This window comes from Habropoda laboriosa, unplaced genomic scaffold (assembly GCF_001263275.1).
Source record: "Habropoda laboriosa isolate 0110345459 unplaced genomic scaffold, ASM126327v1 scaffold385, whole genome shotgun sequence".
In the NCBI taxonomy this organism is placed as follows: Eukaryota; Metazoa; Arthropoda; class Insecta; order Hymenoptera; family Apidae; genus Habropoda; species Habropoda laboriosa.
Window position 1 is genome coordinate 362,777 of NW_017100556.1, and position 12,099 is coordinate 374,875.

Below are 12,099 nucleotides of genomic sequence, written 5' to 3' on the forward strand. Positions count from 1 at the left end.
CGCCAGATTTACAGGTTGCTGTCAGGCGGCCACAAGAAAATACATTTTAAGCATATATATTAAGCAGCTCATATTTGAGCTGACAATACACAGCACAACTAACTACTAAACCAAATCACCAGAAAAATTTTCAATATTGAAGTAAACTTTCGTAGAACGAGAGTGAAAAATTGAAAGAATCAAAAGAAAAAACGCGAATTCGTATCTTTTTCGATTCTAGAATATAAGAAAATATGAATAAAATACGCGACGAGAATTGGGGAGAAGCATAAGTTAAACGCGTAAAAATATTCAATAATAAACGAACTAGGAATGAAGCTATTATTTCAATACGCGATGCACTGACTCTAGTATTTACTAAAATTCAAAAATTCTCGCATAAATTCCAAAAATAGATTATTAATTACGGTAAACTACTGAGACGGTTTAATTAAGGGTGGGCATGGTGCTGCTTTAGTTTGAAATGATTTATAAACACATAATTAACAGAGGAAAAACCGTGAAACGGCAAAGAAAAATTTGAAATTAATTTCAATTGCTCAAAGTCATTTCAGTATCCTATTCGACAAGTCTGAAGAACAACGATGACTAAAATTCAAATGTTTATTTCCCTAAACCTTCAAAATAATTTCGAAATATTTTATTCGAAGCGGAGTATTCCAAGTCAGTATCGATAATTGAAGAAATTATTTGATTGTATTTAAAAGAACCGAAAGGAGAATATTTAAAGTCTGATATTAAATGTCTAGCAAGTACCAGTAATTGGTAAAATGATTTATATTTCTTTTAAAAGCTGGTAGTGTATTATTTTTGTTTTAATTGTGCTGGGATTTGTTGGTTTGTTAAGGGAGGATAATAGCGAATAACGTGTGAAATTTGAAAATGAGAGTAAATAGGAACGATTGGATAACGAAATTGGGAGAGTTAGAGAGAATGTGTGAACAGACGAGAAGAAGAGAGGTAAATGATCCAACATGAGAATGTAAGTGTATATTTTTCGGTAATTACTTTATAATTGCTTTATAATTACTTTATAATTACCGATTAGTGGAGAATATTGTTTACATGCAATGGAAGTTTACTGGTGATGTTTATAATTTCGAAAATTCAGGTAGAATTGTAAATATACTGTATCGTAATTCGAATTTAAGTAAATTAGGTTGAACTGCAGTACACAGACGTTACTTTAGCTTGAAATAAATTCGAAACATAGAATTCACAGAGAAAACACTGCGAAACAGCAAAACGTAAACGTTACAATTGTTATAACATGTAAGCAAAAATTTCAGAATTAATTATACGAGTATTTCTCATAAGATTACCGTTACAAGAATATTTCACGTTTATTAATAATTTTATAAGAATTAGGAATATTAATTCACTTTGTTAAAATGCAAAAACTAATAATTTTACAGCAAGTGTTAAGAATTAGGAGCAGCATTCGTTACAAGTTCCACAAGGATACTGAAAGAAAAATTTCAAATTAATTTCAATTGCTATTACGAAAAAGCAACCTCTCAAAGTAATTTCAATATCCTATTCGACAAGTCTGAAGAACAACGATGACTAAAATTCAAATGTTTATTTCCCTAAACCTTCAAAATAATTTCGAAATATTTTATTCGAAGCGGAGTATTCCAAGTCAGTATCGATAATTGAAGAAATTATTTGATTGTATTTAAAAGAACCGAAAGGAGAATATTTAAAGTCTGATATTAAATGTCTAGCAAGTACCAGTAATTGGTAAAATGATTTATATTTGTTTTAAAAGGAAAATTTCTAATAGGTATTAGTTAAAATGAATTGTTATTCAGTCTATTGTATTGAAATTCTAATTGATTCTAATGTATACAAGTGTTACAAGAAGGCTGAGTGTGTACAGGGTGGACACTGACTCTAGTATTTACTAAAATTCAAAAATTCTCGTATAAATTCCGAAAATAGATTATTAATTACGGTAAACTACTGAGACGGTTTAATTAAGGGTGGGCATGGTGCTGCTTTAGTTTGAAATGATTTATAAACACATAATTAACAGAGGAAAAACCGTGAAACGGCAAAACGTCTACATTCTAATTGTTATAACATGTAAACAGAACTTTAAATTTAGTGTAAACAGAAAAAATATATAATACAATTTATTTCACGGTATTGCAACAAATAAACGTTGAATCAATATTTAATTCGTATAAAAACAATTATTTAACGTAATAATTTTACCTTCACTATGGCTATTTTTAATCTACGACCACAGGTCAACCTGATTTCTAATCCTTACGAACTTTAAATTCAGTCTAAACTGAGAAAATATATAATACAATTTATTTCACGGTATTGCAACAAACAAACGTTGAATAGATTCTTAATTCGTATAGAAACATTTATTTAAAATAATAATTTCACCTTCACTATGGCTATTTTAAATTTACGACCAAGGGTCAACCTGATTTTTAATCCTCCGAACTTGATTTCACAACGAGAAAGTAATAAGATCGTTGAAACGTACTTATTTGTCAAAGAAACTTGCAAAAATGTATAAATAATAATATGTAATGTTTTAACAAATTTTTGGAAGTATAAATTAATAATAAAATTGTGAAAATTAATAAATTATACGTTATTATAACATTAATAGAATTATGACTAAACCGAAGTTCGAAGTCGAGTATTTAAAGTCTGATATTACGTGCCTAGCGAGTGCCGGTAATTGTTAAAATTTGTTTAATAATTAGTAATAGAAATTCTAATTGATTCTAATGTATACAAGTGTTACAAGAAGGCTGAGTGTGTACAGGGTGGACATAGACTAGCTAGTAGCCCCCGACCACTCTATTCACATCTCAGAACCTTCAGGTCAAAATACGCCGCGAAGTGTCTAGGGCCCAGTATAAAGGGTAAATGATTTCGCGGGACATCGGCGGGTCCTTATATACCTGCGGTACCCTCTCCCCAAAGTCATTAGCAAAATCGTCGGTTAGGTCAGGCGGGAAATTTTCGCGGGAGATTTTCGCGGGAGATTTCCGATATCGTAACACGGTATAATTTATCAATTTTCACAATTTTATTAAAAATTTATACTTCCGACAATTTGTTATAACATTGCATATAACAATTTATACGTTTTTACAATATTCTTCAATGGAAACATAGGTTTTAGCGTTCTCGTTACTTACTCGTGGTTAAATTAATTTCGTAGGGATTAAAAATCAGGTTGACCTGTGGTCGTAGATTAAAAATAACCATAGCACAGCTAAATTTATCGTGTTAAATAATTTTTTTTACACGAATCAACAATGTATTCAACGTTTGTTTGTTATAATATCGTGAAATTAATTATTTGTGCAGTTCTGTGCAATTTCTGTGCAGTTCAACCTAATTTACTTAAATTTACATTGCGAGGCATTATACTGTAACAAGTAGTAACAAGCAAACGTTGAATAAATTCCTAATTCGTATTAAAAAAGTTATTTAACACAATAATTTCAGCTTTATTATGATTATTCTTGATAAATGATCACAAGTCAACTTGATTTTTAATCGTTATGATCTTTAAATTCAGTGTGAATAGAGAAAATGTGTAATATAATTCATTTCAGGATATTATAACAAGCAAACGTTGAATACATTTTTGATTCGTCTAAGAAGAATTATTTAACACGATAAATTTAGCTGTAATTGAATACATTGTTGATTCGTGTAAGAAGAATTATTTAACAGGATAAATTTAGCTGTACTATGGTTATATTTAATCTACGACCACAGGTCAACCTGATTTGTAATCCCATTAAATTAATTTAACCACGAGTAAGTAACGAGAACGCTAAAACCTATGTTTCCATTGAAGAATATTGTAAAAACGTATAAATTGTTATATGCAATGTTATAACAAATTGTCGGAAGTATAAATTTATAACAAAATTGTGAAAATTGATAAATTATACCGTGTTACGATATCGGAAATCTCCCGCGAAAATCTCCCGCGAAAATTTCCCGCCTGACCTAACGGACGATTTTGCTAATGACTTTGGGGAGAGGGTACCGAGGGTATATAAGGACCCGCCGATGTCCCGCGAAATCATTCACCCTTTATACTGGGCCATAGACACTTCGCGGCGTATTTTGACCTGAAGGTTCTGAGATGTGAATAGAGTGGTCGGGGGCTACTAGCTAGTCTATGTCCACCCTGTACACACTCAGCCTTCTTCTAACACTTGTATACATCAGAATCAATTAGAATTTCAATACAGTAGACTGAATAACAATTCATTTTAACTAATACCTATTAGAAATTTTCCTTTTAAAACAAATATAAATCATTTTACCAATTACTGGTACTTGCTAGACATTTAATATCAGACTTTAAATATTCTCCTTTCGGTTCTTTTAAATACAATCAAATAATTTCTTCAATTATCGATACTGACTTGGAAATTTATTTCATGGTATTGTAACAAGCAAACGTTGAATACATTTTTCATTCGTGTAAGAAGAATTATTTAACACGATAAATTTAGCTGTACTATGGTTATTTTTAATCTACGACCACAGGTCAACCTGATTTTTAATCCCTACGAAATTAATTTAACCACGAGTAAGTAACGAGAACGCTAAAACCTATGTTTCCATTGAAGAATATTGTAAAAACGTATAAATTGTTATATGCAATGTTATAACAAATTGTCGGAAGTATAAATTTTTAATAAAATTGTGAAAATTGATAAATTATACCGTGTTACGATATCGGAAATCTCCCGCGAAAATCTCCCGCGAAAATTTCCCGCCTGACCTAACCGACGATTTTGCTAATGACTTTGGGGAGAGGGTACCGCAGGTATATAAGGACCCGCCGATGTCCCGCGAAATCATTTACCCTTTATACTGGGCCCTAGACACTTCGCGGCGTATTTTGACCTGAAGGTTCTGAGATGTGAATAGAGTGGTCGGGGGCTACTAGCTAGTCTATGTCCACCCTGTACACACTCAGCCTTCTTGTAACACTTGTATACATTAGAATCAATTAGAATTTCTATTACTAATTATTAAACAAATTTTAACAATTACCGGCACTCGCTAGGCACGTAATATCAGACTTTAAATACTCGACTTCGAACTTCGGTTTAGTCATAATTCTATTAATGTTATAATAACGTATAATTTATTAATTTTCACAATTTTATTATTAATTTATACTTCCAAAAATTTGTTAAAACATTACATATTATTATTTATACATTTTTGCAAGTTTCTTTGACAAATAAGTACGTTTCAACGATCTTATTACTTTCTCGTTGTGAAATCAAGTTCGGAGGATTAAAAATCAGGTTGACCCTTGGTCGTAAATTTAAAATAGCCATAGTGAAGGTGAAATTATTATTTTAAATAAATGTTTCTATACGAATTAAGAATCTATTCAACGTTTGTTTGTTGCAATACCGTGAAATAAATTGTATTATATATTTTCTCAGTTTAGACTGAATTTAAAGTTCGTAAGGATTAGAAATCAGGTTGACCTGTGGTCGTAGATTAAAAATAGCCATAGTGAAGGTAAAATTATTACGTTAAATAATTGTTTTTATACGAATTAAATATTGATTCAACGTTTATTTGTTGCAATACCGTGAAATAAATTGTATTATATATTTTTTCTGTTTACACTAAATTTAAAGTTCTGTTTACATGTTATAACAATTAGAATGTAGACGTTTTGCCGTTTCACGGTTTTTCCTCTGTTAATTATGTGTTTATAAATCATTTCAAACTAAAGCAGCACCATGCCCACCCTTAATTAAACCGTCTCAGTAGTTTACCGTAATTAATAATCTATTTTCGGAATTTATACGAGAATTTTTGAATTTTAGTAAATACTAGAGTCAGTGTCCACCCTGTACACACTCAGCCTTCTTGTAACTCTTGTATACATTAGAATCAATTAGAATTTCAATACAATAGACTGAATAACAATTCATTTTAACTAATACCTATTAGAAATTTTCCTTTTAAAACAAATATAAATCATTTTACCAATTACTGGTACTTGCTAGACATTTAATATCAGACTTTAAATATTCTCCTTTCGGTTCTTTTAAATACAATCAAATAATTTCTTCAATTATCGATACTGACTTGGAATACTCCGCTTCGAATAAAATATTTCGAAATTATTTTGAAGGTTTAGGGAAATAAACATTTGAATTTTAGTCATCGTTGTTCTTCAGACTTGTCGAATAGGATATTGAAATGACTTTGAGTGGTTGCTTTTTCGTTAGGGCATAACAATCAATATGTACTTTTCTTCCAGCAATTGAAATTAATTTGAAATTTTTAATATATTTTCTCTGATATTGAATTTATTTTATGATTTGCTATTTTGTTTACTAATGATTTACCATCCAAGGAATTTGCATGAATTGCATGTTAAGTAGTTAGTTGATTTATTATTGTATATTGTGAGCTGATTTGAAACGAGTGCACTATGCCCACCCTAAATTAAACCGTCTCAGTAGTTTACCGTAATTAATAATCTATTTTCGGAATTTATACGAGAATTTTTGAATTTTAGTAAACACTAGAGTCAGTGCATCGCGTCGCGTATTGAAATAATAGCTTCATCCCTAGTTCGTTTATTATTGAATATTTTTACGCGTTTAACTGATGCTTCTCCACAATTCTCGTCGCGTATTTTATTCAAATTTTCTTATATTCTAGAATCGAAAAAGATATGAATTCGCGTTTTTTCTTTTGATTTTTTCAATTTTTTAATTGCATTACGCATTGTTGCAATAATTGCTATCGTTACATTTAATTCTAATTGTTTAGCATCTTTTCTGCTGCTATCGACCCTACATTGTTTTTTTTTTACGTGGAGGTAGGCCGACTCTATGTGATAAACAATTGGCAACCAAACGGTGGCTCGCTAAAGCGGTATATTATGAAATGAAATGAATCACTCAATAAGTTTTAACGTTAGATTGTTTCCTCGATATGGCCATGGTGGTCATCAGTGACTGGAGTGCCTCAAATGTTTAGAGTAATTAAAATAAAATAAATGTTGTCAACTAAAAATTTTGAACGTCATAGCTAGCTAGACATTATTTTCAATTGAAAAAAAATATTATAAAGCATAATACTATAATCCTATGCTTAAAATGTATGTTCTTGTGGCCGCCTGACAGCAACCTGTACATCTGGCGCGACAGTGAACGTGTTAATAAGTAAATGTTGTTCAAATTATATCGTGTTTTATATCACTTTCATCAGAAAAATCTCACCAACATGTTAAAAAAAAATTCCAGATGGAAAAAAGTAAAATTAAAGAAATTGTATTTTTCTATTATGATTTGTCGAGCCGTGAAATCTCGTAAAGGAAACCGACTGGTGTAGCGTTACACGCATGACTAACTGCAAGCGAGATAACATGGGCGCAGCAATGACGCAAACCTAGGCGTAGGACCATCTATACTGTCACTTGTAGAAGCCAAACTTACTGACTCTTGTAGAGAATTTACTGTACATCGATCTACATAAGAGCCCCTCTTTGCCCATTAATTATACTGAACTCCATAATCAAGCAACGCAATCACGGTCAAATCGACCATCCTGATAGCTTCCCAGGACACACCATCGATTGCGTCCCACGGCGCACCTGCAGTCGCATACAACGAGCAAAGGAACCTTCTCTCGAACAGCACAAAGCTGACATATCACGAAACTCCGGCTCCCGTCGGCATTAAAATCTGCCCTATCGAGAACAGCGAGAAGTCGCATGTTCATACCAGCTTCGCTAATTAGTCCAGGAACACCTGTTCATTAACACGGCGACGATTTATCGCCAATCAGACTTCGATGAATGTCTTCGGTGACCGGGTTTACGACACGCTCGCACCAGAAGGTTATTTTTGAGAACAAAGACGCTTCGTAGCTCCGCGAAAATATAAGTAATTTCTGACAAACAATGGCTTTAGAATTTCTACTTTTCCGCGTCCTCAACAGCCGAAGACGTGTCGTAAACCAGGTACTTCTGAAGGTTCCGTCCACACGTTGACCTGGCGGGAATTTCCGACGCGTCACCGAAGGACAGCGAAGACTCCACGTACCCGCGGGTATCGTCCCACTCCTTCCAAGGAAAAACGCGCTAAGGGCGCAATGGAAGGGTGGGTGACACTCAAGGGGCACGTTGATTGGTAATTTGTGCGTTCGTGAAAAACCAATCAGCGTGCCTTCTTACACTTTGCGGGGGAGTCACGGCGGACTCCAGAAAAAACCGGTGATCGACACCGACATTCGTAAAGATTCTCTCGTGCAGGAAACCGACACCTGCGAGCTCTCGAGTCGAACAACCTATCTCCAACGTTCGGGAGAAAAATCACATCGTTCAACCACTCGCTCTACCGGTTTGAAATCAGTTACCCAAGATTGATTTGGCGGGCAACAGTCGCGAACACGAGCTTGAACATTTATGAAAAGCGCGTCGCGGCAATGAAACAAGAAGAAGCGAATAGAAGCTGGTGCAAAATCTGATCGAATAGTAATTTTCGAGGAAAATTTCAAATTGAACTCTGAAAGAATTACACTGGATTTTATAGGATAAGCTAATGATTAACCCTTTCGTTGCCGAATTATTTAGAAGTTGCACAAAATACTGATTAACACTTTGCGTCTTTTCTGTGAAAAATAAGCAATTTATTGGAATATTGTGACATTTGGGAAACGTTTGAAGACCTTCTTCATTGGTGTCGTGAGATTTTAAATTTTGCGTGTGAACTCCAGAATGTAGATAAAATATCTGTTTCTTAATGAAATTTATTCAGTTCCCACTTATTTTACTTTGGAACTGACATTTATTTTACATTTAATTTAACGTTTACACTGCAGCATATAGACGAAATATTTATTTCCAAACGAAACAACACACTTGGCTAACATTTATTTTACAAAAAGACTACACGGAAATCATTGTTACTACAGAAAAGAAAATGTAGTCGTACGGATAAAATGAGAACGAAAGGGTTAAATCCAAAAATCATCCAAAACGACAATAATATTAAAATAGTTTCTAAATAAACAAACATCTGCCTCGATCTTTTCAATTTTCCAAAAATAACTTGGAATCTCTTCCACCTTTCCTCGCCTATTCAAATCCAAGAAGCAAAAGAAAGCGTAAGAAGAAATAAAGCATGTCGAGGGCAGCAACGCCAGACGAAGAAGAAGAATTAAGATCGAACGAGGACATCCACCGGGTGGGGTTAAAGAAAGGAAGAGAAGAGAAGCAATGTCTCACATCGTATACTCGCGTAGACGTAATACTTTATTTGTCCGCCCCTGGACTCTCCTTCTTTCTGTCTCTCCTCTCCCTTCTTTATCGACCGTGCTCGACCGCGATTCTTTTCACACTCGGCCATCTTTTCCGCCATCTTTCTTGCTAATTACCCGACCCCTTTCTCCAGCCAGAAATCTCCTCTTCCCTCCCCATCAGTTTCTTTCTTGTCTTCTTCCTTTTTCTTCTCTTCTTTTTCTTTTTTTCTGTTGTTGTTTCTGCGTTTCTGTGTGTGTGAACATGGCGCGATGGTATACAACGGCTCGGATGTTTTCTACGAGTGGTTCTTGCTCGTTGATTCCCGCGAACCGCGGCTTCGCGGAACCCCCATGAAATATTCAAACCTCCCCCTCCCTCAAGTGCCGTGCTTCTTGCGCACTTTTATGGGCAATTCTGGTGTATCTGTTTGCTCGAACTTGCCTCGCGGAGATTAGGTGGCGAAGGAAGGCTGTTCCGGAGGAATAATGCGTTTTCGCCGGGTGGAGATTTCACCGTGGGAGAGGAAGTTTGCGCACGGCGATGCTGGGAGAACCTGATGATTCTCATGTTTCGGTGTATGGGGTCCTCGGGCGAGATCGGGGCGAAACTGTGAGTCGTGAAGTGGTGAAATTAAACGGATGCATCGGGGGATGGGGTTGAAGAATTAACACTGTGATTGCGTGGTGTGAAATGTGTATGCGGAGTGCAGGTTTGGGGCTTGATATTCCAGATTTCGGTGTGTAGAAGTTCTTGCGTTGGAGTAAAATGATAACATTGTTTAAATGTGGAACAGTGTTTTCTTTTTATTGCTTAGTAACTTTGATCGTGGAACTTAAATGCTACAGGTTTAATGCAACGTTTGACTATTAATTTTGAAGGAATTATTTTTAGTAATAAATAGTATAAAATTTGTGAAATTTTAGTATAGAATTTGTTGGTTGCACTGTGATTTAGTAGACACCCTGTACGAAAGCAAAGCATTCAAGCGAGTGTAGAGAATAAGGGGAATCAGACTGTCAGTGAACAGACACACGTCCTAGTAATTTCACGTGGAACTTCTGCCTTCTTTCTACGAAAGAAAAATTATTCTAACGTAAACTTCCACGTTACATTTATCGCAATTTTTTTCCCTTCATTTCTGTATGTTTAATATTTTCTCCTTTAGGAACTTCTGTCTTCTATCTTTGAAAGAAAATTATTATCAACTAAGAGATTGCATTTATTGCAATTTTTTTAGGAACTTGTTTCTTCGAAAGAAAAATTCAGACTGCATTTATTGCAATTTTCTTCCTTCGTTTTTGTATTCTTAATATGTTTATTTGTATCAAAATTCCTTCGTGTTTGTATCTTTAGATGCAATAAATGTCTTACTGTGGCAATTCTATTTAATTCGACTATGTTAATCTTCTATTTAATTCTGTTTCACTGTTGGCGGCGCGAAAGGGTTAGAGTAACCCACAGTACACTAATTATCGTGATAAATTTACCCTCTTACCTTGATAAAACGCTTGGCCTTGGTCAAGAGACCCAACGTGGTGTGTCTTGAGGTTTCGGGACCCAACGGAACCAACACCTTCAGCTTTTCGAGGCAGTTTCTGAGGTGCGCTCTCCTGTAACGAGAATAACGTCAACTATTTAGTATGCAGCGCATAACTGTTTCCCTAATTTTTCGTTATTCGCACGAAACATTTGCCTAAATTTCATTTCGAAGAAACTCTAATTTAAATTCCCCCCACGAAATTATCACACTTTAGGAAAAATATATTGAAAATTTGCAAAGCTTCAATTTTGAAATATGAAAAATTAGAAAATGAAATTCAAAGAAATTAAATTCTGAAATATCGAAAGTTAGCAAAATTGAATTTTTCAAAAGATTCTATCGTTCAAGTTCCACAGTGCAATCATAATAAAACGCAATCCGCAATCTCGAGGCATGACAGAACTCACGACCAAATCTTCCACTAACCGATTAATCTAAATCACAAATCTTAACGTCTAAAGCTTATCGAGCTCAGACTAACGAACCTGCAAACGACATTTTTAAATACTTCCTCCCAATCACAGCAACTACAACCTAATCTCCAGACTCTACCTCGTAGCGTCTCGTTATTTCACTTTACATGCATTAGAGGTTGAAGAAAACAACGAATACCATTAAACCTGGTGGTGCTGCAACACAGAAGTCTTTAACACCCGGTGCAGGCTAGTATCGAGCAATTTCACGCGGTGGCGATTCGTCTTGCCCGGGGAAGGTTTTCGAATTACCAAGAGAAAACCGCGCGGACGCATCCATTTTTCGCGTCACGTAGTCTGGTCGCGCGCGACGAATGGAGCGGAATCCAACCGGCGAAACGGACGACGAAATTGAAGGGGAATCCCCATGGCGCGTTCGCCGCAACAGCCACCGTAGCTGGACCTCCGGCGAGGAGAGGCAAGAAGAGAACGAGGGTCGCCGCGAAAGCGTCCGGAAGAAACCGATAAGATCCCGATTATCGGCCGTGATCACGGACCATTAGTTGAACGAATCGCGCGATAAACATACAGCCGGAATACGAAAGCGGGAAACTCGCGGCAATTAAGGAGGGAGGAATTTGGTAGTTTTAAGATGGTTCGAGAGATCTTGCTGTTTGGAGGTTGTCGAGATTCGACTGTTGATTCGGATGGGGTAGATTTTTTTGGCGATCGAGGGGAATTGACGAAGTGTGTTGGGTGTGAGGTTAAGGAAATTAGCGGAGTATGGGTGAATAATGGAAGAGTGTAGAATATGTTCGCTTAATTTTATTTCGGGTAAAAGAAATTTTGAAGAT

At 35.2% G+C, this 12,099-nt stretch overlaps 1 protein-coding gene across 1 annotated transcript in view; it reads right to left on the reverse strand.

Moving 5' to 3' along the window:
• The window catches only part of LOC108576591 (max-interacting protein 1-like), a 355,947-nt gene that overhangs the window by 166,467 nt on the left and 177,381 nt on the right, over positions 1–12,099 (reverse strand). The window contains exon 3 of the mRNA XM_017939607.1: positions 10,788–10,902. Within this exon, the coding sequence (XP_017795096.1) occupies positions 10,788–10,902 (115 nt within the window). The remainder of the gene's footprint in view (positions 1–10,787; positions 10,903–12,099) is intronic.